This window comes from Pararge aegeria, chromosome 2, assembly GCF_905163445.1.
Source record: "Pararge aegeria chromosome 2, ilParAegt1.1, whole genome shotgun sequence".
Taxonomy (NCBI): Eukaryota; Metazoa; Arthropoda; class Insecta; order Lepidoptera; family Nymphalidae; genus Pararge; species Pararge aegeria.
The window spans coordinates 9,669,634-9,694,060 of NC_053181.1; the positions used below are offsets into that span (position 1 = coordinate 9,669,634).

The 24,427-nt window shown below is 33.3% G+C and overlaps 1 protein-coding gene across 2 annotated transcripts in view; it reads left to right on the forward strand.

Moving 5' to 3' along the window:
• Positions 1-24,427, forward strand: part of LOC120633669 (lachesin) — a 107,852-nt gene that overhangs the window by 62,599 nt on the left and 20,826 nt on the right. For both annotated transcript variants that reach the window (XM_039903978.1, XM_039903987.1), the window contains exons 4-6: positions 3,031-3,216; positions 3,628-3,820; positions 13,051-13,179. In XM_039903978.1, the coding sequence (XP_039759912.1) occupies positions 3,031-3,216; positions 3,628-3,820; positions 13,051-13,179 (508 nt within the window). The remainder of the gene's footprint in view (positions 1-3,030; positions 3,217-3,627; positions 3,821-13,050; positions 13,180-24,427) is intronic.

The window sequence follows — 24,427 nt, forward strand, 5'->3', positions numbered from 1 at the left end:
AATATTTCTAATATATTTTTGACAAAATGCATCCCTATGGAAAAATCATCGGGTTTATATTTATTTTAGCTTTTATTCTGAAATAAATATTTAACGTAGTTTTTTTTTTTTTTTTTGAGTTGTTGATGTGAATAACATACTTTACTTGATGTCCTAATTCCAATTAATTGGTGCAGACATTAAAAAAAAATCATTAAGACACTATTTATTTATTATTATGCATTACTGACCGTGATTCGTATAGTATGATGATTTATTCGTAAGGTAAAATAAAAGTTCGTTGCAAGCTTACCAAAAATACCAAAGGCTGATTATACTCTGTCAAAGTACATTTAGGACATAGATAAAATCAACACACATTCAATTTAATGCCATTGCAAAGCCATGAAGCAGGCGGAAATGTAGTGTGCATTCAGGTATCAATTAATTTGCAAAGCGAAACCGCTAATCCACTACGAGGCTATTCCATTTAGGCAAGACCTTGCAAAACAGACACTTTACGAAATTAAAATAAAGCCAGGACAAACCCCCTTAGTCCCCGTTCAATCATTTCGAGAGGCACTCCTCTCAACTGTCCCCACAGTTAATCTACATCTAGTTTAATATCATCGAAATATTCGCTATTATGCCGCATACGACATTCAATTAACACTTTTATATTTTACGTAAGTTTAGCTTATCTTTTATGTCACAAAAAAGTTCTTTGTCTAATCATTAAACTTGATGGAATAAAATCATATAATTTTATTCCATCAAGTTTAATGATTTAGGTGTAGTACCAATAATTTTCAGTACATCAGCTGTCTTAAAAATATTAAAAATTATTTTAGCAACTACAACACAGCTTATCCTTTTACCTTAACCCATTTTACTTATACCTTAAATAGCAATTATCTTTTTATTTAAAATCAAAAAATGTATAAAATTTCCACTGTTCGTGATGGAGGTTTTATTAAAATTTTATTTGCAAGAGATCTTATTTCAACCAGCCAACTCAACTGGGGACGAAATTGCACAATCCTACAATTTCTCTTTTTCCGATACAATCATTTATACCCCACTCCCCAGTGGATAACCGAGACCGAACAGTCTTCCAAGGAATAGGTCACTCCATTTCCAAACCGTTACGATCCTCGAATAAATATCATTCCTGTTTGCTTTTCCGAACCTACTGATCGCACACAGTAATTACAGCAGCGGTAATATCTTTAAGTCCCAAGAGTTCAAAACTGATAATAAAGCATTAATGTGACTAGATAATTATTCGATATTCCGTAGGTAAACATAAGTTACTTTATCACACATGGGATTTCGTCTTTAATGGGATTTTTACCCGACTACGAATAGGATCATTTTAGTAATGTATTGTGTGCTAGTATTAACGTTTATTTTTAAAATCTTTATCTTTCTCTTTAACTAAGTAATCATTGGCTAAACATATTTTAGTTTCTGAAATTTATTTTCTTGATATGTGTCTAAGACTAACTCATGAAGAAATTATATAGAAATCAATGAATGTACTAGACATATAAGGATTTATTTACCATATTTGATTTATTTATGATTTTGTCAAATGGAATTCATAGGATAGAATTTTACGATGTAATAAAGCGTACGAGTGTTGAGCTACAATAAAATTATCCGAACTGTAAATACCAATTTCAGGAAGGCTCACTCGAATGAGTACTTTATAGTTTTTGTATTTTATTTTGTTTTTTTTAAACAATTAACACTTTTCATAATACAAAAACATAATATGACATTACGTCGATATGCACCGCTGGTATGGATGAGTTTGAAAAATGGTAACTATTAAATTAAAATTATCAATTTATTATTTTTGGTTATTTTCTTATGTTTACGAGCAAAAATTGACGCAATTTCTAACTTAATATGATACCTATATATTGAAAATAAAGAAAAGATTCCGTCAATTCAATTTTTGTACCTTCAAACCTTACATTTATATAAGTCACAATGATGTTTTAATCTTATATAGTACTAAAATTCTCACTAGAGTTTTAGCATTTTAAAGTATTATGTTTATTAAGTTGATGACATGACAAAGGTTTGAAGGGTTATTATTAATTTTTTAAATTAAATTATCATTATCAATTTGAATTATTTTAGTACCTAAGGCCTAAGCCTAAGCGCACACGTAGTGGAACGGTGATTGACCAACAAAAAATACTATTTCCTTAAATTTAAGCCAGTTTATTTTGAGAACTTAGTACGCATTGCCATACATCAGCATTGTTCACTTTTGTTTAGCAGATACGTGCACGCGTAGGTTTAGTGTAGTGATATATAGTCTCGTAAAGTGCACAAATTAGTGTTTGATGCACACGCACTATAAGAAATAAGGATTGCGTAGTCCTTTCTGATAGCACCTACTATCTTGTAGCACACAGTTTCTTGCACCTTAATATATAATGTCGAAATTCCCCCAGTACTGGAGTTTTTAATATAACTATTCTGTGATAATATTAAAAAGTTAATAAGTCAAGTAGGTCTGGTACAGATAGATGCTTCATAAAAAGTGTCCTAGTAAAAAGCGTACACCAAATGTATCTACAACACCATATTTTGTGGACGTTATTCCTTTTTTGTTACGCGCTATGCAGGAAATTAGCTTCTATTGCGATGTCGACGCTTTTGGTAAAGCGGGCAAAACGAGGGCGTTTTCAGTGTACGCCCGCAGTTCGCCTCATAGCTGCGACCAGACGAAAATGTAATTAAAAATTCCGAGAGTATTTTGCGAGTCGCTCGCAACAAGATAGTGTTGCCGGCGCTCGAGGATCGTTGTCATGACTGCCTCTTGGGAAGTATTCGCTTGTAATTAGACTTGTTCGCTCTAAAAGTCTTCATCGCTTACGTTTTTTACAACCGCTAACGTTCTTCCATCAGAGATAATCGGAGTTTTATTGTGCTCTTTTGCTGTTCCCGATTTTGTGATCCCAACGTCAGCGAAATTTTTTTTGTATCTATTACAATGTACTGAAGAGTGGTCGGTTATATTCCCTGAGACAGGTGGCATGGATCAAAGCGGACACGAAAGCTATTCTGGCAATACACGAGCACGTGATTACCAACAACGCAAGGCTGAGTGTTACCCACAGCGACTTCAACACGTGGACCCTCAATATACGAGGGGTGAAAAGGGAGGATAGAGGACAGTACATGTGCCAAGTTAATACAGACCCAATGAAAATGCAGGTATTTCTTAAATCCTAGGTGTTTTACTATTGATGTTAACTTACAATGTTATTTAATTATAGATTTCGCGAAGTTAATTCATTTTTTTTTCTATTAATTAATAATTTATCTCGATTAAATATTCTAGCTACTTTAATATTCTAGGAACCTCACCTTTTTTAAAAAAGTTAATAAGATTTTTTATTGGATCTAATTATTTGATATTTACGTTGTGAAATTATGAATAAGATTAATTTTGTACTACTACGGATAATGTTCAATATAAAAGAGTAACTAAAAGTATCTTCCCGCAGGATATTCAAAACATTTTTTTATTATTTGATAAGTTTAATCATTATTATTTTATAAGTTTTTTATGTTTTACAGAAATGTTAGGACTCTTATCAGTATTGTCAATTGTGTTTGTTGCAGACAGCATTTCTAGAAGTTGTTATACCTCCTGACATAGTCTACGAAGAGACGTCAGGGGACATGATGGTACCCGAAGGGGGGTCCGCGAAACTTGTGTGCAAAGCGCGCGGATACCCCCCACCCAAAATAGTGTGGAGGAGAGAAGACGGGGGTGACATTATATCGAGAGGTGGACCACAAGGAAAAACTAAAGGTAAATAATTTTAAACTATTTTTCACTAGATATCCCCGGGGTATTGCCCTTAGGCTAACTGGAAAGGGGAAACTGCTATGCCGATTTGGTATTTCCTCGTAGACATGGTAAGGAATAACTTTTTCTAAAGATCAATGCCTTAAAGATTAACTGCACATTTTTTTATAAAACACGCCAATAAAACATGGCGATTAGTATAACATCGACTAAGTTTACTATTAAGGTCAAATGGTATGAGAAAAAGATTAAGATATTTTTTTCTCTTCTGGCAAACTAAAATCGTCACGAAAATCAGCGAAATAATTCACGGTATATCTGTGTCATATATAACATAATAATTTTTTTCTAACCTGTTAATGGGCTGGCTCTCTGAGCCACTAGAGCAACCATCAAATTCCTAACTCTGGGCTCATACTGAAAATAATAGTTTATCAGAAAAAACCTAATAGGTACTTAAAAGTTTCAGGGATTCTAAACCTGGACCTCATGATTCAGAGTTAAACATACTAACCAGAAGGTCAACGAGGCAGCAACGTCTTGACAGTATGATTTTCCTACCAGTCTAGAACTTGACCGATTTAAGAATCAATTATTCCCTCAACTCCTATTTGTAGACTAAGGTGCTAAGACTGACTGATATAGTGCCGTATTTTTGTCTGTATAAGAACTGGCCATAGAAGTTAGTTCGTTATAAGTTATTTGAATAAGGAAGAAAACTATCGCGTCCCTTTTAAAATAAATCATGAAATAACAAGAAATTTATAGGTCTAGGATATCATGCAAATTTTATGAGTAAGCGTTCGCGTGCTTCCCTATTATTAATAAGGTACCTAAGGAAATATATGTTTATGAAGATCGTTATCATTACTTTGGCGGTTGTGTTCGGTTGTGTTATGATTATAATTTAATTTAATATTGAATTATTTTAAGGCACAATGAACACTTTTACTAAAACAAAGACTATCCGCTGGGCGGATAGCAGCTTTAATATCGATGATTTTAAGAATTAAAGCAAAAATAATTGTATTTGTAAAGAAAGTCAGAGGAAAAGGTGCTAACGATCTGCTTTAGCGTGCACTAACTAAATGGTATATCATACGTTAATAATATGTGTTGCCCTTGGTTGATCTTAAAAAATAACGCGTATACACACTAATAACACGCGTTTTCTGACAGCCGGTTGGCGCAGTGGGCAGCGACCCTGCTTTCTGCGTCCAAGGCGGTAGGTTCGATTCCCACAACTGGGAAAATGTTAGTGTGATAAACATGAATGTTTTTCAGTGTCTGGGTGTTTATCTATATATTATAAGTAATTATGTGTATTATATTCCTAAAAATATTCTTCAGTCAACTTAGCACCCATACCAACTTAGTACAAGCTACCCTTACTTTTGGGCTAGAAAAGTGCCTTTTATTCGCCATTACTAGACAAAGAATATTATTTCTTAAAAAAAGTAATCATTTTTTAAGACAATCATCATGTATGGATGATTATGTTTATAAGATTATTAAAAATTAAAATATGGCGATTGATAAAATGGTTTATAGGTACAGAAACAACAAATTCCTGAAATCGCTATGGATGTAAGTGGGAGGAGAAATTGCAGTCAAGGGCTAATTTGGAGTGGGATAAAAAAAATAGATTACAATCTAAAAAGCGATTGTTTAATTCAAACTTAGTAAACGTGAGTGTGCAATTTCCACTTGTATGAGTGCTTGAACGAGTTACGCCATGCACATTGTATTAAACACAAGTCATACCCCGCCATATTACCATGGCGGACGAAAAGATAATAATATTTCAGTTGTAATAGTTTCTTCGCAAACTTTTATTTTTTTCATCACCTAGTAAAAAAATCGTATTAAAAATGGGAATCCGCTAAAACCGTTCCGTCAATTATTATAGCTGCCTAACTTGTTCTGCCATGTTTGAAAGTTCCAGCTTTGGTTTTATCCTCTAAATTTGACACTAAAATTGTATCTAATTCAATATTTTATTTGTTTTTTTATCGTTTGGTTCAATATATAATCATATTGACAATACATTAATATTGTAACGATGACCCGACGCCGCATACAGGTTATTTTGCGGAGTTGGGCCAAATCAATAGTGATTTGGTCTTGATTGGATTATAGGTTATTTCTAGGATAACAGCAGGCTACCGAACCGCTCTGCTCAAGTATATTAACGTAATTAATCTTTATGTAATTCTTAAATTTGTATGAATAGCGATCGCAATGTATCTTCGCATGTAGTTAAGAGAAATTAATGATAGCCCAGTGGTTGGGACTTGCTCTTCACTTTCGGGAGGCCGAGTTTGAATCCCGGCACGCACCTCTAACTTTTATAAGTTTTAAGAAATTACTTGCCTAGTATATCACTGAATGAGGAAACTGCATGCCTGAGAGTCCTCCATAATGTTATCAAAGGCAGTCGAAGTCTACCAATCCGCACTGGGCCAGCGTGGTGGACTACCTTTTTCATTGTAGGAGGAGAACCGAGCCCTGTAGTGGGCCGGTAATAGGTTGATATTATGATGATGAGTTAAGACAACTAATACACTAATTACTAGCAAATTCTCGCACCAAAAGAAGAATGACAACATTAAAGACTCAGAGGAGCTAAACAACTGAACCATTGTATTCTCATTAGTAGAAATAATCATAAAGAGCATTATCACATCAACCAATAATGGACATCCACTGTTATTTTGTAGGGAGTTCCAAAATTCAAGAGAACAAAATGAGCTATTTACAATTCTTACTTCAATTTTATCAATTTGAAAGTGTGTTTGGGTATTTGTTTCTCCTTCCAATATTATTGCTTAATATTGACTAAGCAACCTCTCAAAGGTTTTGGTATATAATGGTACTATAAATAGTTGAAACGGAGAATAACATAGACCACTATTAATTCCCGGAAAACCAACGGTTCCTACGGGATTTGTGATCAACCGTAAAAGACGCAGAAGAAGAACTCTGGCAACAGCTAGTGCAAAATATAGGTGAGAGATAAAAGCCAACATAGAGCGACTATGAATCCTAAGAACAATCTAAAGAACTCCAAGAAATGAACAGTGAATAAATCAACGCTTAAAATATTCATTATTGAATCTTAGCCGTAAATCAGACCGCAGCACCTCGGAGAGCTCCTATTACCATTCACACCGCCCTTTCTGATCCCGTGGGATTACAATCTCTAGACCGTCCGGGAATAATTACTCACCAACTCATCTCTCGCTCGTCTGATAAAAGGTCAATAAAGATTACCCAATATTACCAAAAGAATCGGTGATTAATGAAGCCTATGGCAATGGATTACTTCATTTATAACTCTCTTACCACTGCACTAAGTGTTTAGACTTTGAAACCTACGATATTTTTTAAAGTAAGGTATATCCGAATTTATTTTTTTGATCATTGGATTGATTTTTTATTATGATAAATGCATACAATTTTTAAATATCCGGAAAGTTTTGTTCCATTCATATGCCTATGCATATAGATCCTTTGTTAGAATAGTTTGTTTAGTAAACGTAGGATTTCAACAACATAAAACCGATTTCAATAGCTATTAAAAGGGTCAAAATTCGCGTAAAATTATTAATTTTATTATAAGATCACAAAACTTACTTTAACCTATACTACTCGTTTTATAAATATAAAGTTTTTCACTCTTTCACTCAACCGATTTGATTGTTTGGAAAGGAGATAGCTTGGACCTTAATAATAAGCATTTTATCCTAGAAAATTCAAAGCTTCAGCAAAAATAACTCAGTTAAAATAACCCAATTCCACTCAGTCAAGGAAAGTTTCAAACTTACTTTCAATAATCTTATTTTATTAGTAGTAATTTGGAACTAACTTATTATTTGGGGAACTAATGTGTCTATTTTACTATATGGTAATATCAAGAAGCCCTGCTAAATTTGTTTTGGGTGTCTTATGACCGAACGCTTTAGGAACCCTCTCAAATCTTAAGTTTTGAGTTTACGAATGTAGTTAGCACTATCTACTTTCTTGTTCGTATCAATAGTACTATCTTAATTTAAACTCATTGTATCACTCTTCTCTTCTCTCAATCTTATTTTCTCTCAATTAGCTACTATTACCCATTACACAGAATTTAATTATTATTGATACAAGGAACCCCAATTATAGCTACCACTAAGGGGAATTCGTGACGAGTAGCAATTGGAAACTGTACTGACAGGGTGATTAATCGGCAGGTCCTACTTAACCCCACCAGTACTCTGCCCGCCTTTTGCCATCAGTCAATTCATTAAGCTAACAAAGTACCACCGGTAATGACTTCCACGGAGAAGCGAGCATGGCTATACAACTGAGATTAGAGAATTCTACTTCATTTCTAAAGAACCCTTTAATACATCAAAGCGTTGCACAGATAATTAATAGGTAACTAGTACAAAGTTTGAATAGGTCTACAACTAAACTAACTAGACAGACACTTCATAATTGAGTATCTATTCAAAACTTTCCCGAACACCAGTTTCAAATTATGAGTGTCAGTAACAATCAATTTAAATGAAGAAGTCTAATTAAAGAAGCCGTTACAAGTTACCTTCATAAATCTGAACAGGAAACAATATCGGCTATCCATTACAGGCCACAGTGCCAGAATATTCCAATGAGGAAAGTTGGAGGGGTATCCGACACGACAAATATAGTTTTTTAACGCAGTCGAGCGGCAGTTTCAAATTTGTTATACCCAAGTTGCTGGGAAGTATAGCATAAATCACTTACAACTTCGAGTAGGTAGATTTAAAATACATTATTTGGGCTTCGAAGTTATGATACACGACACACTAACTTGTAAAACCAAAGGCTTCTGAAGTTACAAGTTTTAAATTGATTAAAACCATTATATTGATTAAATACATTGTTGAACATTGCATCTTTTGTACCTTTGATAAATTTAATTCTCAAACTGTTTAATTAATAGAATGCAAAATTTGTAATAGATAAAACATGAAATATTTTTCTTTGTCTGTAAATTACAATATGACTTATGACTTCATATTTATCAATCAGTTTTAATATACATACCGATTTTTAACTTTATTGTTTGTGTGATCAATGAATGTAAATTATGGTATGTTGGGTAAATAGAAAAGCCATATATTTTAACACAATAAATTATACTTCCTTACTGATACAGTAAATGAAATGGATGATATACACACACAACATAATTATACACAGTTGGTAAATATATTTTGCCCCTTAATTTAAATATACAAACATTACAGTAAATAATAATTGTAATGACAATGACTTCAGTTTACACAACAATGGAGTATTATACAAAATTTGTCCCTTATTGTTTCACATAAAACATGTTCTACCGACAACGGCGTGTCGCTCGCCTACTTGTTTCATGTTCTAGAAATTATGTAGATAAGCGAATGAATGGATGAAACTTAGTCTGAGACTGATGAAAATTAACTCCTCCATCCTTCTATTAGACGCTTTTCATCTACCGCTCAAAGTTTCCAACAGATATTATGAATGCTCTACACTATCTAGACTTGAATCGTTTAACTTGACTGGGGTATTGAATAAATATAAAATACAAGTAATCCCGTTTCGGATCGATTCATCTTATCTAAGTTTGTAAAGTCGAAACTAACTCCGTCTTTTGCCCCACTAGAGTATGCAAATTTGTACTACGAATATAGTTTTATGCTTCCATATTGATCTTAAGTATTGTTCGTTACTCTTATTAAAAAAATATGTTCAAACATCTTAAAATACAAACATACCAAGCCCGGCTTCAATATACTATTAATTGTATTAATAATAGTAAAACAAATGCATTGAGGAATTTCGAGACTTCCACAAAGCTCTTTAGCAAATACTGGTTAGATGAATCAAGCAAAACTTCTACTGAAGACTTACACCGACTCAGACCAAAAAACAGACCCACAATCTTTTAAAAGAAAAAAATAGACAGTGCAAAATCATAACCACCCCATAGTCAAAGATTATTAAACGCTATGTATTTTCTTCATACAACTGCTTTTAGAAGATGGCAACGTAAGAAATATTTAGTGACTGAGCACAGCGTAATTCAACTTGTAATTAAAATTTAACTTCGGAGGACGGATCAATGGGTAAATGTTGCTTTTTCATTCAGCTCCCGGCTACTTTTAATGTTTTATCCAACCAACGTAGAGTTAACAATTATCAGACTGGCTTTTAATTGAAATATTGAATGTACCTAATGCTTATAAAAGTGGTAAAATTTTACTGACGTGTAACATCATCTTGAAATTGAATTGGTCAAAGATTTTTTTAATACCAGTGGCTTTAGTTGGCAGATTATGTCCAGCTACGAAATTTGGCAACAGTTCCAACTAAGTGACATAATAAAGAAAATCCATTTATTAAATCAAATCAAATCAGAAAAACATTACCAGTCTATTAATATAAAAGTCTCCATCTTTATTCTGATTGACTGACAGATAACCCAAAGTCCAAGCGGCTAAACACAGAAATGTAGCTTTCAGTTAAAAATATAGGAGTACACGTTTCACAGTTTTCAAATTTCACCCCCAAAATGTTGAATAGGGGATGAAAGTTTGGAGGAAGTTGTTCATTTGATTTGCTTTTCTGTACTGAAGAGTTCCATCCATTTGGTCAAACTAAAGACAGACCGACTTCTTCTTTGGTTAGAAGATAAAACAATTTTCAACCATATTTGGCACTTCAACTTGGCTAGTTCGTCAAAAGTTGTATAGAATTAACTGCCAATGCTTTATGAATCTATGAATTCTGAAATGGGGGCTATTCTGAAGAGTTTTATACCATTGGCTGATTCGACAAACTATAATTTTGGAGTGGCTCATCAAGAGACCTTGCTAGTTTAGATTACTATAAAGAATTAGGAATACAGAATATTAAAATCGTTTTTAGTATTAATGTAAATTTTCATTTTTGTATTTTTGTAGAACTAAATAAATAAAATTGTGAAGTTGTAAAAGACTTCCTCAATATTCTGTACTATGTAGAGACACCCCAAGTCCGAGGGGCTTGAACGTCACTTGACTTATGACACATCGACAGGCCAAGTTTATTCAATGGCCCGACTCGAAGACAGCGCAGAAATTCCATGGAGTCGCGGAATTTCATAATAAGTTTAATATCTCAAAAGATTCGAAACGTGATCTCTTTAAGAAAATAGTTACCTGCTACAGAGAGCGTAGCGTTTTAATTAAAATAGCAACGAACGCTTACTGCAAAGCTATAATTTTAAATAATTGTCTTTGAAAAAGTATAACTGTATTTACTGCACACAAGTGGGATTTGCATTCTTTTTCTATTAGCATATTTAAGTATAATTAGGTAAATTATGAATATTTCTAACTCTTTTGTATACTTAGTAGAAAATACGTAATACTTTAAATTAAGATAGATTATTATTCTGTAATAATAAAGCTAATGCTTAACTGTAGGTACTAAACGATTTTTAAGGTCATTTACTTATACTAGATGAATTGGTTTAAGTAAAGATTTGCATAGTCATATATTATGACTATGGTTTTGCAAATAAAAGAATTTGAATTAATTCAATAAGAAAGTTTCGTTTTTGAAGTAATTCAATAAGAAATCAGTAAGCAAGTTTTTTTTTTCAGTGGTTGTTCCTTCGAGACGTGAGTGAATCGGATCATAAAATATTTGTTCTTCCTCAAATGAATATCATTTGATTACGGTTACTTTGGTTTTAATAAGAACATCTTCAAACCTGTACTCAAACTAGCATTCACTTAACATAACCATAAGTTTATCTGAATAAGGAGAAAAATACTTACTTTATGTATATTTAACATAAGGTTAAGATGGAAAAGTTTATCTTTATTTATATAATCAACTACTCTATTGGCAAGTTAGTCTCGCATTGTTTGCTAACGAAGCGTGGCACGCCGGTCGACCGAGAGCTCTACACTTTAAACCATCACCCTTCAGCTCCTTCGAAAAATATTGCCCCTCCTTTTTATCCTCTTGTTTGAATAATGGCTGTAAACGTACTTGGGTGCCATTTGAGCAAGGTGTCAGGAAAACAGTTCGAGTTCAAACCACTAACCGCACTTGTTTATCAAACCCTGTCTACTTTCGCGTTTCCAAGTGTTTTCTAAGACTTCTTGGTGAAATGTAATGTAAGCACTACATACGATGGCGTGAAAATGTTTATTTTGAGTGAAGAAATTCTTCAAGCCATACCGTACTACTGTGGCCATTTAAATGGTGTGTGTACATACACCATTTAAATGGTCACAGTAGTACTATATATAATGGTATTGTTAGAAAAATATCTACATTACAAACATAATCATATACATTTCGCATTAAACCATATTTAATCATTACATCTACTCATATTTCATTTCAGTTCGAATTAAGTCTTTCTGATAAATATCTCATATCTCTTCTTTCCATTTACCCACAAGGGTAAAAACATCGTACAGAAACTATTCAGTTTAATATTTTAAAAATCATTTTACATGCTCTTAAAGGTGCCGTGAAAGCTAGGTGTAAGCGGGCTAAAATTGCTTTTTATGTACTTGTGCATAAAAGTGTTATAAGGCAACCAAGAATCTGATGCCATAAAAAAAAACTGTCGAATTATATACTACCTACCTGCCTAGTAATTTTTTAATAATAAAAGCACTTTTGAAAATTACAGAAGTATGAAAAATATTAATCATTAATATTTTGAAATATATATAACTATAAAATTATGTATATATGTTGCATGTTAATCGAAAAGACTAGATATTGTTAAGTACAGAATAAGTTTATAAGTTCAAAGTATAAATTAATATATGAGAACCTAGCTATTGTTAGCGACTTCGTCCGCGTTTGTTTTTGTTTTTATAGTATCCTGTAGTAACAGATTATTTGAGACACATGTGACATTTCAATAGTTCTACGGATATTTTTAAGTTATCCGGTTTAGTTTTTAAAAATATTTTTTTCAATTCAATTTTGGAAAGAATAAAATAACGACACACACTGTTTTGTTTCGGTGTCGCCGTTTTATTTTTTAACGTCACGATTACTTCTAAAATTAATGTCCGATTGTTGGTTAAATCGGTCTAGTACTTTCAGAGCCTATTTTGTAATAACAAACAAAAAAAAATCTTTTCTCTTTATATAATATTAAGTTTAGATAAACAAATACTAATAGTTTCAATGTATTTTGTCAACAGTGACTTCGCTTGAAGGTGAGATTGTAAATCTCACTAAAGTGACCAGATCAGAGATGGGAGCATATCTTTGCATCGCAGCCAACGGTGTGCCGCCTTCTGTCAGTAAAAGGATAATGCTACAAGTGCATTGTAAGTAGCTACTTCTTATTTTTATTGACCGAGTGAGCTAAGCGTATGTGCTTTAAGTCTTGCAAAATTGGCTTTCCTCTGTCAATTCGTTGGCATTAGCTACAAGAAAACAGTATAGAGAATAGTAGAGATAATTTTAGATCTGATCTGGTACGACGGACGAAACTTGGTATACCTACATTGAAACTTCTAGACTTCATTGTAAATAATGAATAACAAAACATAGCTGTTTCACGATGGTGTGAATTCATTTTAATACCTCAACTTGGACTTAAGCTATTAGCAAGTAGCTTTCGCTACTTCTGGCAAAGTTTCGAAAGTGCTAGGCAAAATTTTGCGCGTGTATTTTGGCTCTTAATAATGCAAAATCGTTGCATACGATGCACCTCATTAAAGAGCGTGCGCCCGGTACCTGTTATCTATTAACATTGTTGCATTTTAAGACAGTAAACCGTCGTTTAACTCCTTTCCAACTACAATTTAAATATTTGAGAACTTAAATCTTAAAAGTAATTTAATTTACACCGTTTTAAATCCCTCGGCAATGAATCGCAGGGTTCTAGTTCGATTGCCGGTTCAGCTAACAATATTAAGGTATTCAGTCAAGAAATTCTCATTACCAAACTGGCGTTAGGAAATTAGCACCCCATACCATCGGTCCCATAGTATATTATCTCTAACATGTAATAAAACTTACTCGTTAAATAACTCAATTACGGAACTATTTTTATAAATGGGATGTATATGAAAGATACACTTTCTAATAATGTTTTTTTAACGGTTCTAGAAGTATCAGAGTTTATTCCTAGAGCCTACAAAGAATCAATAAACTAAGCCTCAGCTTGATTTGTTTAGGCACAATTTCTAAATCCAACTCCGATTGAATCACTAGATACTAACATAATAAGTTATTTATTAGACGATGAAATCCGCTCCGTATTATAGATCTGTTTTCAAACATAGATCCCACCTACATTTCAATACAAAATACTTAAAATAATGGTGGCATAAAGAATGTGTTTTGAAATAAAACTAATTTAAACCGAAGCCCCATTGACTCAACTCAAAGCAACACTTATTTGCAGTAGAACTTTGATTAAAATATTGCTTTTCATTCATCACGTGGAACGCTACACTTTCATGGCTCGCCTTGTAAGATGAAGCGGATCGGGTCATTACGAATTCAGAACATGAATCAATTCATCCCTGCGATAAAATCTACTCACCTGCGTGTAGTACCAATGAGCAAAAACGTCGCGAACTCACTTATCAGGAGATCTCGAAGGCTAATTTATAACCAAGTTATTCAATGCTCGGTTGGGCGGGAACTTGGGTCCGACATCTGAAATATGTAGGGTTACCGTATTAGCGTGATAATCGCGACAATCCTGAATTCCGTTTTACTGTTTTCCCTCTAGATTAAGATACTTTCTAATTACTTACTTCCGTTATAAAATATGCTGCATAATTTTCGCACAATTTTAAAATAGGCACTAACCTAACAGATGGCTTTTAATTTATTTTGATTAATTCGCAATCCAAAGTTAACCATCATAATCAATCAGTTTTTTATTAATGCACAACATTTAAGTCACAATATTTATACAGTAGATCATGGAAAATAGATAGTAAATAAAACAGAGCAGCACATTAGGGGTCCTATGAGGATTCTGGTTTTCAATTATGAGGTGCGGAACCCAAAGAAAACGTCACGAGCCGATTCCTGCCATACATTAACATTTTGATAAATTGCAATATACGTAATGTATATAATCATTAAGGTACTAGCTGTTACAAATATAATGCATTATTTAATCATATAGTACATAATTTTTATATTACACCAATAGTTTTGGTGCACAATTCAACACCTGGCGCACGCCAGGTAATGAATTTTCTAAACACAATTATCTTAAGAATCTATTTTTTTAATGAAATGTTACTTGCTGATAATTTAGCTTCATTTTCGTGATAAAATGGTTAGAATCGGTTTACAACTTTGAGAGTCTATTGGGTACAAAGAAACAAATCTTTCCTCTTTTAAAATATTAATGTATAAGTATATATGGTATCTTTTTTTGTAAAAAAAACAATCTATTTAGTTAAACTGATCCTTTGTTTGTATATTTGTAGAACTTTAAAGTAATGCAGTGGGACTATAATGGTCAAGTGAAATCAAAAGTGTCCTAAATAGAGAAAGTAACATGGAAATAGTAGCACGTAAGCAATTGGAAGATTTTCGTGTTATCACGTATCATCTTCGACGCGTGCCTTGCATCTCAATCAGACCTGAATCGTTTGTAGTCGGCGTGTTTAGTGCAATGTTGACTATCAGTTTGTCGAGGGCTTTTGGTAGTTACACCTAATGTTATTGAAATTCTGCTTGTATCTCTTCATTATACAGCCTTATAAGATTCAATATTATAATGTTGGAATGAATTAAAAAATTTAATAGATAAACCATTTTAAATATATTGATTAACACCGCCATTAGTTGAAAGGGAAATGGTAATTAATGGTTTGTTTATTTTGATAACCACTTACTAAAGCAGAGCCAACGAGTATTTTTATATTTCAAATTATTCATTAATTTCATGGTGAGATTGCAGCAGGACGTTCAAATTTACAAGCCAATGAAAAAATAGACCCCTGGAAACACTGACGTAATATGTCAGCACCTGTAAACTATATTTGGAATGGGGATTTTAAGAACGGTATTCTTTTTTCCGGTTGTTCAACTCCACGTCAATATTTAAAGTATAAAATATTAAAGTGTTTATTTCTGTCTCTTTGTGACCTTTTAATCGATTTTGATGAAAAATTTAATTGCCCGTAGATTGATTTTGGGAAACATTTTTCACAGGAAATCAAAAATCCTAAGCGTACTTAAATCATAAGCATCCTACAAATAGAATCCAGCAAGACAAAGAAATTCAATTATATAAAATACTATTTTATGGGAAACTGCACAAAAGTTCGCGACCTTTCACAAATAAACAAAGCTTTTCATTACAATCCGAACAAATGATAAATAAATTCTTTTCAAGCAGCACTAAAATAAATTAATCTTTTATCTCTACATCGATTCTCATTCAGCGGTCGTTGGTGAAATCTGAATAATGCACTGTAGCACGCATTTCCATTTTCACGGTAACTGGAATCAAATGTTAAATTTTGTCGTTACAACGAGAAACTTCGGTTACGTAATATCTTCATTATCGCCAGAAGTGAACTCTTCACAATGAACAACAAGCTTACCCTGCCATAAATATTACGAAAGTAGAATTGTAAAATCTATGGTGCATATATTGCTCCTGCAATACATTCATGGATTGTAAGCTGCCTTTGTATGTTATGACAAAGCCAAAAAAATACCGATTAAAACAGGTACAGGAGATATATAGAAGTACTGGCAAACGATTAAACCCACATATCCAGATAGACTATTTTAAGCAAGATGTACGTTAGTGTAGTGTATATGACATGGGATTAAGAGGTTTGATTTAATAATTTCCCCTTATCTATAATTTACACACTTTAAAATTATCTTAAATTAAAAAAAACCATTGTGATCAATTTAAGCAATATGAATAGAAACCCGAATACATCCAAAATGTTTTATCGGAAGCATCCAGCGCGACGATCCATCAATTTTTAGAAAACTTTTTTAACAAAGCTTTCAATCAAACCTGCTTATGATCGTTCTCATATATCGTTATATATTCAATCCGAAAATCACTGTTACGATGCTTTATTTTTTTTTCAATATTTATTTAAATTTTGGCCAAAATCAGAACTTATGGCAAAATTAACAAGATTCTAATATGCAATTCTAATTATTTTACTGATGGACTTCCACTGCTATTCATAAGTTTTTTTAAATATTAAGATTTCCACCTGCACTGGGGATCCGCTTTATTGCTGCAACTTCACCACTGCATCACCTGGAACCTCGGTCTCCGTAGGTCCTCCAATCTCTATAGCCCGTCTGTTTTCATTGAGTTTTTCAACTAGTTGAGCTTTAACGTAACCGCTTCTTCTATGCGTCTCATATTTTATAAGGCCTGATTCCATGAAGTAGAAATACTCTTATCGCCCGCAGAGTATTTGTCATTTAGGTCCATAGTTAGAGACTAAGTTATCGAAGTCCGATATTATTTTATTAGAAACTTTCAAGTCAATTCCGATGAACGAGCTGTTCATCCTTTAATTAACAGTTCTAAATTCATGGAGTGCTGTTAGTTCAATATTGTGTAAAGTTTTTCGAGGCTTTGACCACTATTCGGACATGATGTCCGCTAGGTATTTGCATTCAGTTATTGGGAGCACCGATGTAAATACTCCACTGATTGGACTACGCTTTGTTTAATTTATATTAACCTACATAATTTTAAAAGGGAATTTTTGGAGTTAAAATAAATAATAATTGTTTTTCGTGGCTTTTTTCGAGAATCGGCATTAGTTTTCTTAATGTTCTACTTCACCCTCATATAAGGGAGCTTAGACATTCTACACGACTAGTACAGTGGTAGGCTAGTTGCTCAAAGATTATGCATTGTTTAGGAATACCGTACAGGCAAAGGCTTTAGGACCCCGGGTTCGGAAAGTAGATAGAGAAGGTACAATTCCTTCGAAGTTTGAAAACTTATGTGTACCAAATGTTACAATTTGAAAGTACAAATACAGAATAAATGTTTGAAATAAAAGGTACCCAAATGACCTTTAGTCTTTCAGATATTCCACCTTGACTTGATGACAATTTGTGTTTTATACAATCAAAAAATCAAAAAAAATATTTTCCAAATCGGTTAATAGATGACATGACTTAGCTAATCTCATTCTATAAACATAAACATCAAAAAGTAGAACCTCCTCTTTTATGAAGTCAGTTGAAAACAGTGTCATTAGCAAACTCATAAATTATACTTCTAATTTTATCCTCCTACTTTATTATTAGTTTTATAGTTTTTAGAACATTTTAAACAGAAAGTATCCTAATATTTAACTCAAATTGGTACACCGCTGAAATGCTGTTGCCAAAGTAAATACAAACGGTGGCGCACAAATTCAGTTAGTCAAACAGAAGTACCTGACGCTTAGTGGTTCACCACTTAATACTAACATAGGTAACTCTATAAAACAAATAGTAAAAGCGCGATGCTCTTAGTGACAACTGTAGGAAATTTACTTCATAGGAAACGCAATTTCAGGAGAACAAACAAACTACTGCCTGGAACCCTTCCACTCAGTTTAATTACTTCGCAAAGAATGCGTCGCGTTCGCTCGATGAGAAGACAAAATTAACGCCCACAAATATTTAATTTAAATTTCCTCCGCCGAAAACGAATGATAACAGCCTATCGCGCGGACTTGCGACCGCCTTAAGGCCTGGTTTACACTATTTATTTCTTCAATTATACATTATAAGTGCAAATATTTATTTTATACTAATATTATCATTAATGCGATAGTTTGAGGTTTGTTTGTTACCTACTTATATTGAGGGTCACAGTAGGTTAAAGAATGAAACATTTTACACTATTATTATTTTATTGCAATAATATGAAATATGTTTTGTATTATAACATTGGTCTACCATGCACTTGCATACCATAATCACGTTCATTGGTGTCCATCTGCATTCAATCATGCTCTGCATAAAAGGCTGACAGTGACTATATTAGAATGATGCCTGTTTATTGTCTGTGTTAGAACCCACCACCTTCTTTAGTTTACCTCTTTCCCAGCCAAATACTACGTTGGTTAGATCCTTTTAATAAGGGTGCTGTAGGCTAAAGAGTTTAGAGAAAGGGAAGCAAATCCCTCCACCCTTCATGAATACACCGTAATCAATTACTTTGAGTTCCTTCTTGTGATGACAAGCATTTTCAAGTTCATTACGAGTTGACACATAAAATAAATTTAATTGATTTAAGACAACTTAAAATGAGTTCGTATGGATTCTTAAGTTTAAAGGGTTAAAGTTTATCTAACTTTACTCTGCAACAGATAATGTAAACATACTACAATAAAGTTTGTTGGCCGACTGGCGCATTGGGCAGCGGACCCTGCTTTCTGAGTCCAAAGCCGTGAGTTCGATTCCTACTACTGGAAAATGTTTGTGTGCGTAGCATTAATATTTTTCAGTGTCTGGGTGTTTATATGTATATTCTAAGTATTTATGTATATTATTCATAAAAATATTCATCAGTCATCTTAGTACCCATAACACAAGCTAACGCTTATTTTTGGCTAGATGGCGATTTGTGTATTGTCGTAGTATATTTATTTATTTATTAGTATATTTATTTATATATATAATTAAATATTTCATTACTAGCTAACACACGCAACGTCGTCTGTACCAAATTGGTTATTACCAGTTTAATATCTTAAAAAATCCTAGAACCTAATTGCAGCGCCGCCCGACCGCATCCAGTTTTATTTCCAATCTATTTTATACGCAGCCGGACGTTTCGCGACATTTTTTTACCAATTTACAGAGAACCATAATGAAGGAAACACTTAAACCTTACGCATGAGTCACTCGGTTCATTAGTGAAAACCGTATGAAAGTACGTTCGGTAGTTTTCAGATTTCGCGCCTAGACAGACAGACGGCGGCGGACCTTTTTTATAAATTGTAAAGATCATGCTATTTCCAGTCTACACTAATACTTAGTATAAATTTACAATAATAATTCATTTTGCGATCGGTAAATTATTAATAGATGTTTAAAATTAGATCACTAAAAGCAGAGCTCATTTAAGCCACGAATTATTGAATAAGGCCGCTCGGCTTTTAATTTGTATTGAAACAATTGTAAGACGATCCGGCGGATTGTAGTTTACTTTAATATTGACGAAAACTTCACAATAGTACCTACTTATATTTTGCTTTTTGATTTTTGATTAATTATTTTTGGTAAATAATTACTTTTAACATTGTTTTAAGCTTTAAGTTGCATACTGCACTCGTATGTTACCATAAATTGCAGTAAGGAAATGTGCTTAAAGCAACAAATCCGGTTTCGCTAAGAAGCCAGCTTGAAATCCCGATAAAATCTCAAGGTAGTGCCGACTACAAAACACCGAGAAATCCGAAAACGGCGTAGCGTGTGCGCCACTCGGTTAATCAAACTGTCACTTCAAGAATTCCGCGCGGAATCCTTCCCGAGAAAACTCCCGTAACTTTTGATTGCTGCAGAGAATTCCAATCTACTTATACGTTTGGAAATTTCTTAATCAAGTCTCATAGTGCTACTTTTTTACGTTTTGGGAAAAGCTTCCTGACTATTTAACGTCTGTAGGTACTTATTTTATTCATAATCAAAAGTCTTATATTACCAAACTTTTTTTCGATAGATTTAGCTTGCAAACGATTTCACTGGATAGTATTTCTAACCGACTATCCACTTTTAATATGGAAGTGCACTTACTTGGAAGGGTGCACTTATTTTACCTTTCTGATATTATGCAATCGGTAATCTGGGCCGTTGATGTAGTGTTAGAATCTTGAACTACGAATCACGAGGCCCTAGGTTCAATTTCTTGGTGGGGCCAAGAACTGGATTAATCTGCAAGATAATCTCAGATTTCTAGGTTAGGAATTTGGCGGTGTCAACCCCTCTGCTTGAGAATGCACTTTATGTTGTTAGTTCCGGTTATTAACATTTGCAAACCTACACCAACGAGTTGGTCTCTAATGTAGGATGAGATTTAAGGTATCCAAGTTTTAGAGCATAACACCGCCTCTACTTTTAGGAAGGAAGTCTGTGCCTTGGAACGTCAATAGACTAATTTTGATGATGATGACTACAAAATGGTTATTGTTACACTCTAAATACACTCTAAATCGGTTTATATATTCACCGTCACCGTACTTGATAATTGAAATAAACGATAAGTTAGATGAACACTTGGACTAGAATTAAAAGTTATTAAGCCATCAAAATTTAGCAGGAATCCAATCCGCAATCTCCCTATTTAGAGGGACACCGCTTCATCATGGAGTTCTTCTTGTTAATCACTTTAATTGGAGAAACTTAACACCGTCTCTTAAATAATTACATAAAAGTCAGCTCATTATTTTGATTTATTTAAAAAGCAAAAAGCGGTGGTTTATTTAATAAGGGCACCCTTATTGGACCTTCGAGTTATTAATTAGAACAAAAATTCCCGATCGTTCAGATTTCATTCGCTAAATTGGCCACTTGAAGTCGTGAAAGCCGTCAAAAGGTTCTTAACGACGGTCAAAGAGAATAACCGCAAATAAGCCCGCGATCTACGCTCGATGGAGAAAATTCTTTCCTTAATTCATTCTAAACAGGCTTTAGGGAACATCGTTATGACTGCTTACGATTTTGATGGAATCACCTCATTCCTTTTAACATACAAGTACAATCTGTATATAACTTACATGCCAATTTATAATAAATTATTTTTTATTATCTGCATTACATTATGATTTATATTCTTATTTTGGAAGTGTTTTTCTCTTTATGAGCGTCCCTTATTTCCTGATGATTGTGGTCCTGCTGAGGCCTTAGCTTCGAAAAGATGTTTTGATCTCAACGGCTTCTGTTGCAGAATTTGCACAAATTAGGCTTCTCAAACCGGTCAGCCCTTCTTGTTGGTGAACGGCCTCTGAGTATTTGCTATCGGTGTTGTCCTTGTCTCATGATGTGCCCAAATTATGAGAGCATAGCATAGCAGCATAGAGCTGTTTATGCCCTTGACTGCTTAGGTCATTCTCAAGATATGCCTCCAGCACCATACGTCAAACGCGTCTAGTACGTGAAAAATGCGGACCCTAAATATTTACTTTATTATTATTTGCAAACATAATTTCCTGGCTTATAACGAAAACCATCGTTGTGGGCGTCAGTTGATAAAAATACCAAATCGAAATCAATACAAACTAAGTAACTACTAAAATTTAATTTTTGAACAAGCTATTTGCGCAAGGAAATCCAAATACATCCGGAGCAGTCAGTTCTGGGATAATTTTCAAAGTAAACACCTAACAAACCAGGAATTTTACCACCACCAAATGGTGAAGCGAAGCGTCTGCTACGGTAAACACAGTGCGAGTTAATACACTTAGGTAATTAAATTAATACTTTGTATAAATACTTCCAAATAAGACAACGTGTCTCAATTTAGAGCTCTCAATTAACATAACGTTTTTATCACGGCACTAATGAGGTTACTAATCATAATAACTTTGATTTAAAATATAGTAGTCAAAATATTTAAAACAACTTTTAGTTTAAGAATACAAAACTTTCCAACGGCCATTATTCTATTTGTCTTGCTGCACGTAACAGAAACACTTGAAGCAAGTGTGGACCTCTCGTGGAGAGGTTACCGTTGCATAAATCATTTTCATTTTCCCGTGGAATGATAAACTTCGTTTAAATCATTTTTTACTTTGATTTTGACTAAATGGCTGCAATCATAACTTTCGTCAATTTTCTTAAATCATTTTCATTTATATCTCTAAGTCGTATAATGTACCTAATTTTTTACCCAAAATCTATAAAGGAATTTGCGCTTTACAGAAAAAATACGGACTGTAGCAGACCAATAAATCGACAAACAATCTAACATTCAATAATCCTTACTAATGTAAATACTAATATTATAAGAGAAAGATTTTGTATGAATGATTGATTCGTTAATTTGATTGTTTGCTTGTTTTGAATAGGCGAAAGTTCTGGACCGATTGTAAACATTTCATCCCTGAAAGAAAACTAAACTATCACGAGGTAACAAAAGTTATCACTAATTTTCTCAAAAAAATTGGAGATATTAGGAAAATTGTTATAACGTAACCCAAAGTTGCAAAATTTTGTCTATAAAGTTTATTACTTGCCATTCGGAAAACTATTAATGATGTATAGAAAGTGTATACAACATGATGAAAGCTCTCATTATTACCTATAAAAAACGGAGAGAATATATGTAACTTTCAAAAGTTAAGCCGCAATAGCAGCTTTTGTTTTTTAAAAATTTAAACATTAGTATCGCAGTATTAATTCTTAATTAAATGCATAGTTTTATCATCAAGTGTATTTATCTAGCAGTAAAAAACTTTTAAATCCATTCCAATTGTCCAATTTGAGGACTACACCCAAACATAGCAATTTTTATTAGAGATACTCTTAATCGTAAAAGGTATTTTTAAAAACTACACCTGACTTTAAAACTAAGAAGTTAAAGTATCTGGAGAAAAACACCTTAATTATATGCCACACATCTCCCATATAAACTGTTCCTACGGGATGCTTTAAAAACAAAAACTAATTTTTTAGAGGTCGCGGGCAACAAAAGAAGTTATGTAATAGATGCGAATACTTACTAAGAATATTCCTTAATTCACGCACTAACTATGCAATCAATCGTCTTGATTTTTGGCATGGAATTTGCTATTTTTTATCCTATGAAAAAAACGGTTTCCACGTTATTTGTAATATACCGTATTAAACGCGGACAACAGATGCTGAAAACAGCTATTTTTCAATAATTATTCAATTTGGTTTTCTCCATTATAACTAACGGAACCCTAAAAACTAGTTTGCATAAAGTAACACACAACAAAAACAAAATCCCAACTCGGTGCTGCAATATAAGTAAACAGCTGACAACTGCAGAAGAATTCGCTGCAAAGTGGTGAAGCGAAGCGTTTCTGCAAACACCCCGTGTAAGGGAATGCGATATCGCCGTACTTTCCAGCGTTTGTTAACGCGATTTCACGTAAAGTTTACGTAACAATAAAGTTTGATAGTATAAGTTGTTTTTAATATGACACTAGATGACCCAGTGAACATTGCACCATCCGAAAACGCCAAAACTAATTTAAAGTAAAATTCTAATATTCTATTTTTAAACCACCGTATTAATTTCTTTATTATGGTTGTAGTTACCAGAAGCTTCCATTATTTTACCTTTGCTAGGAAAAGCCAAACTAACGCGATTTTAAATAGGAAAGTGATTTTTGTATGACTACCCGATACGTGTATCAATAACCACAATAATATATAAGTTTATCCGATCATTGCGGTTGCCATTGATAACCTGTGTTTTTGAAACGTGGCAGACAGCTATGAGTCCTCATTTTAATTATCATTCACTCATTGAACAATAGAGAGCTTTGTTTGGAATCCAACTGCATGGTAAAATCAGGAGTGTGGCAATCTGTAGAAGTAACTAACCAGTAGCGTGGCCGAAGTGACAATGGGTCAAGT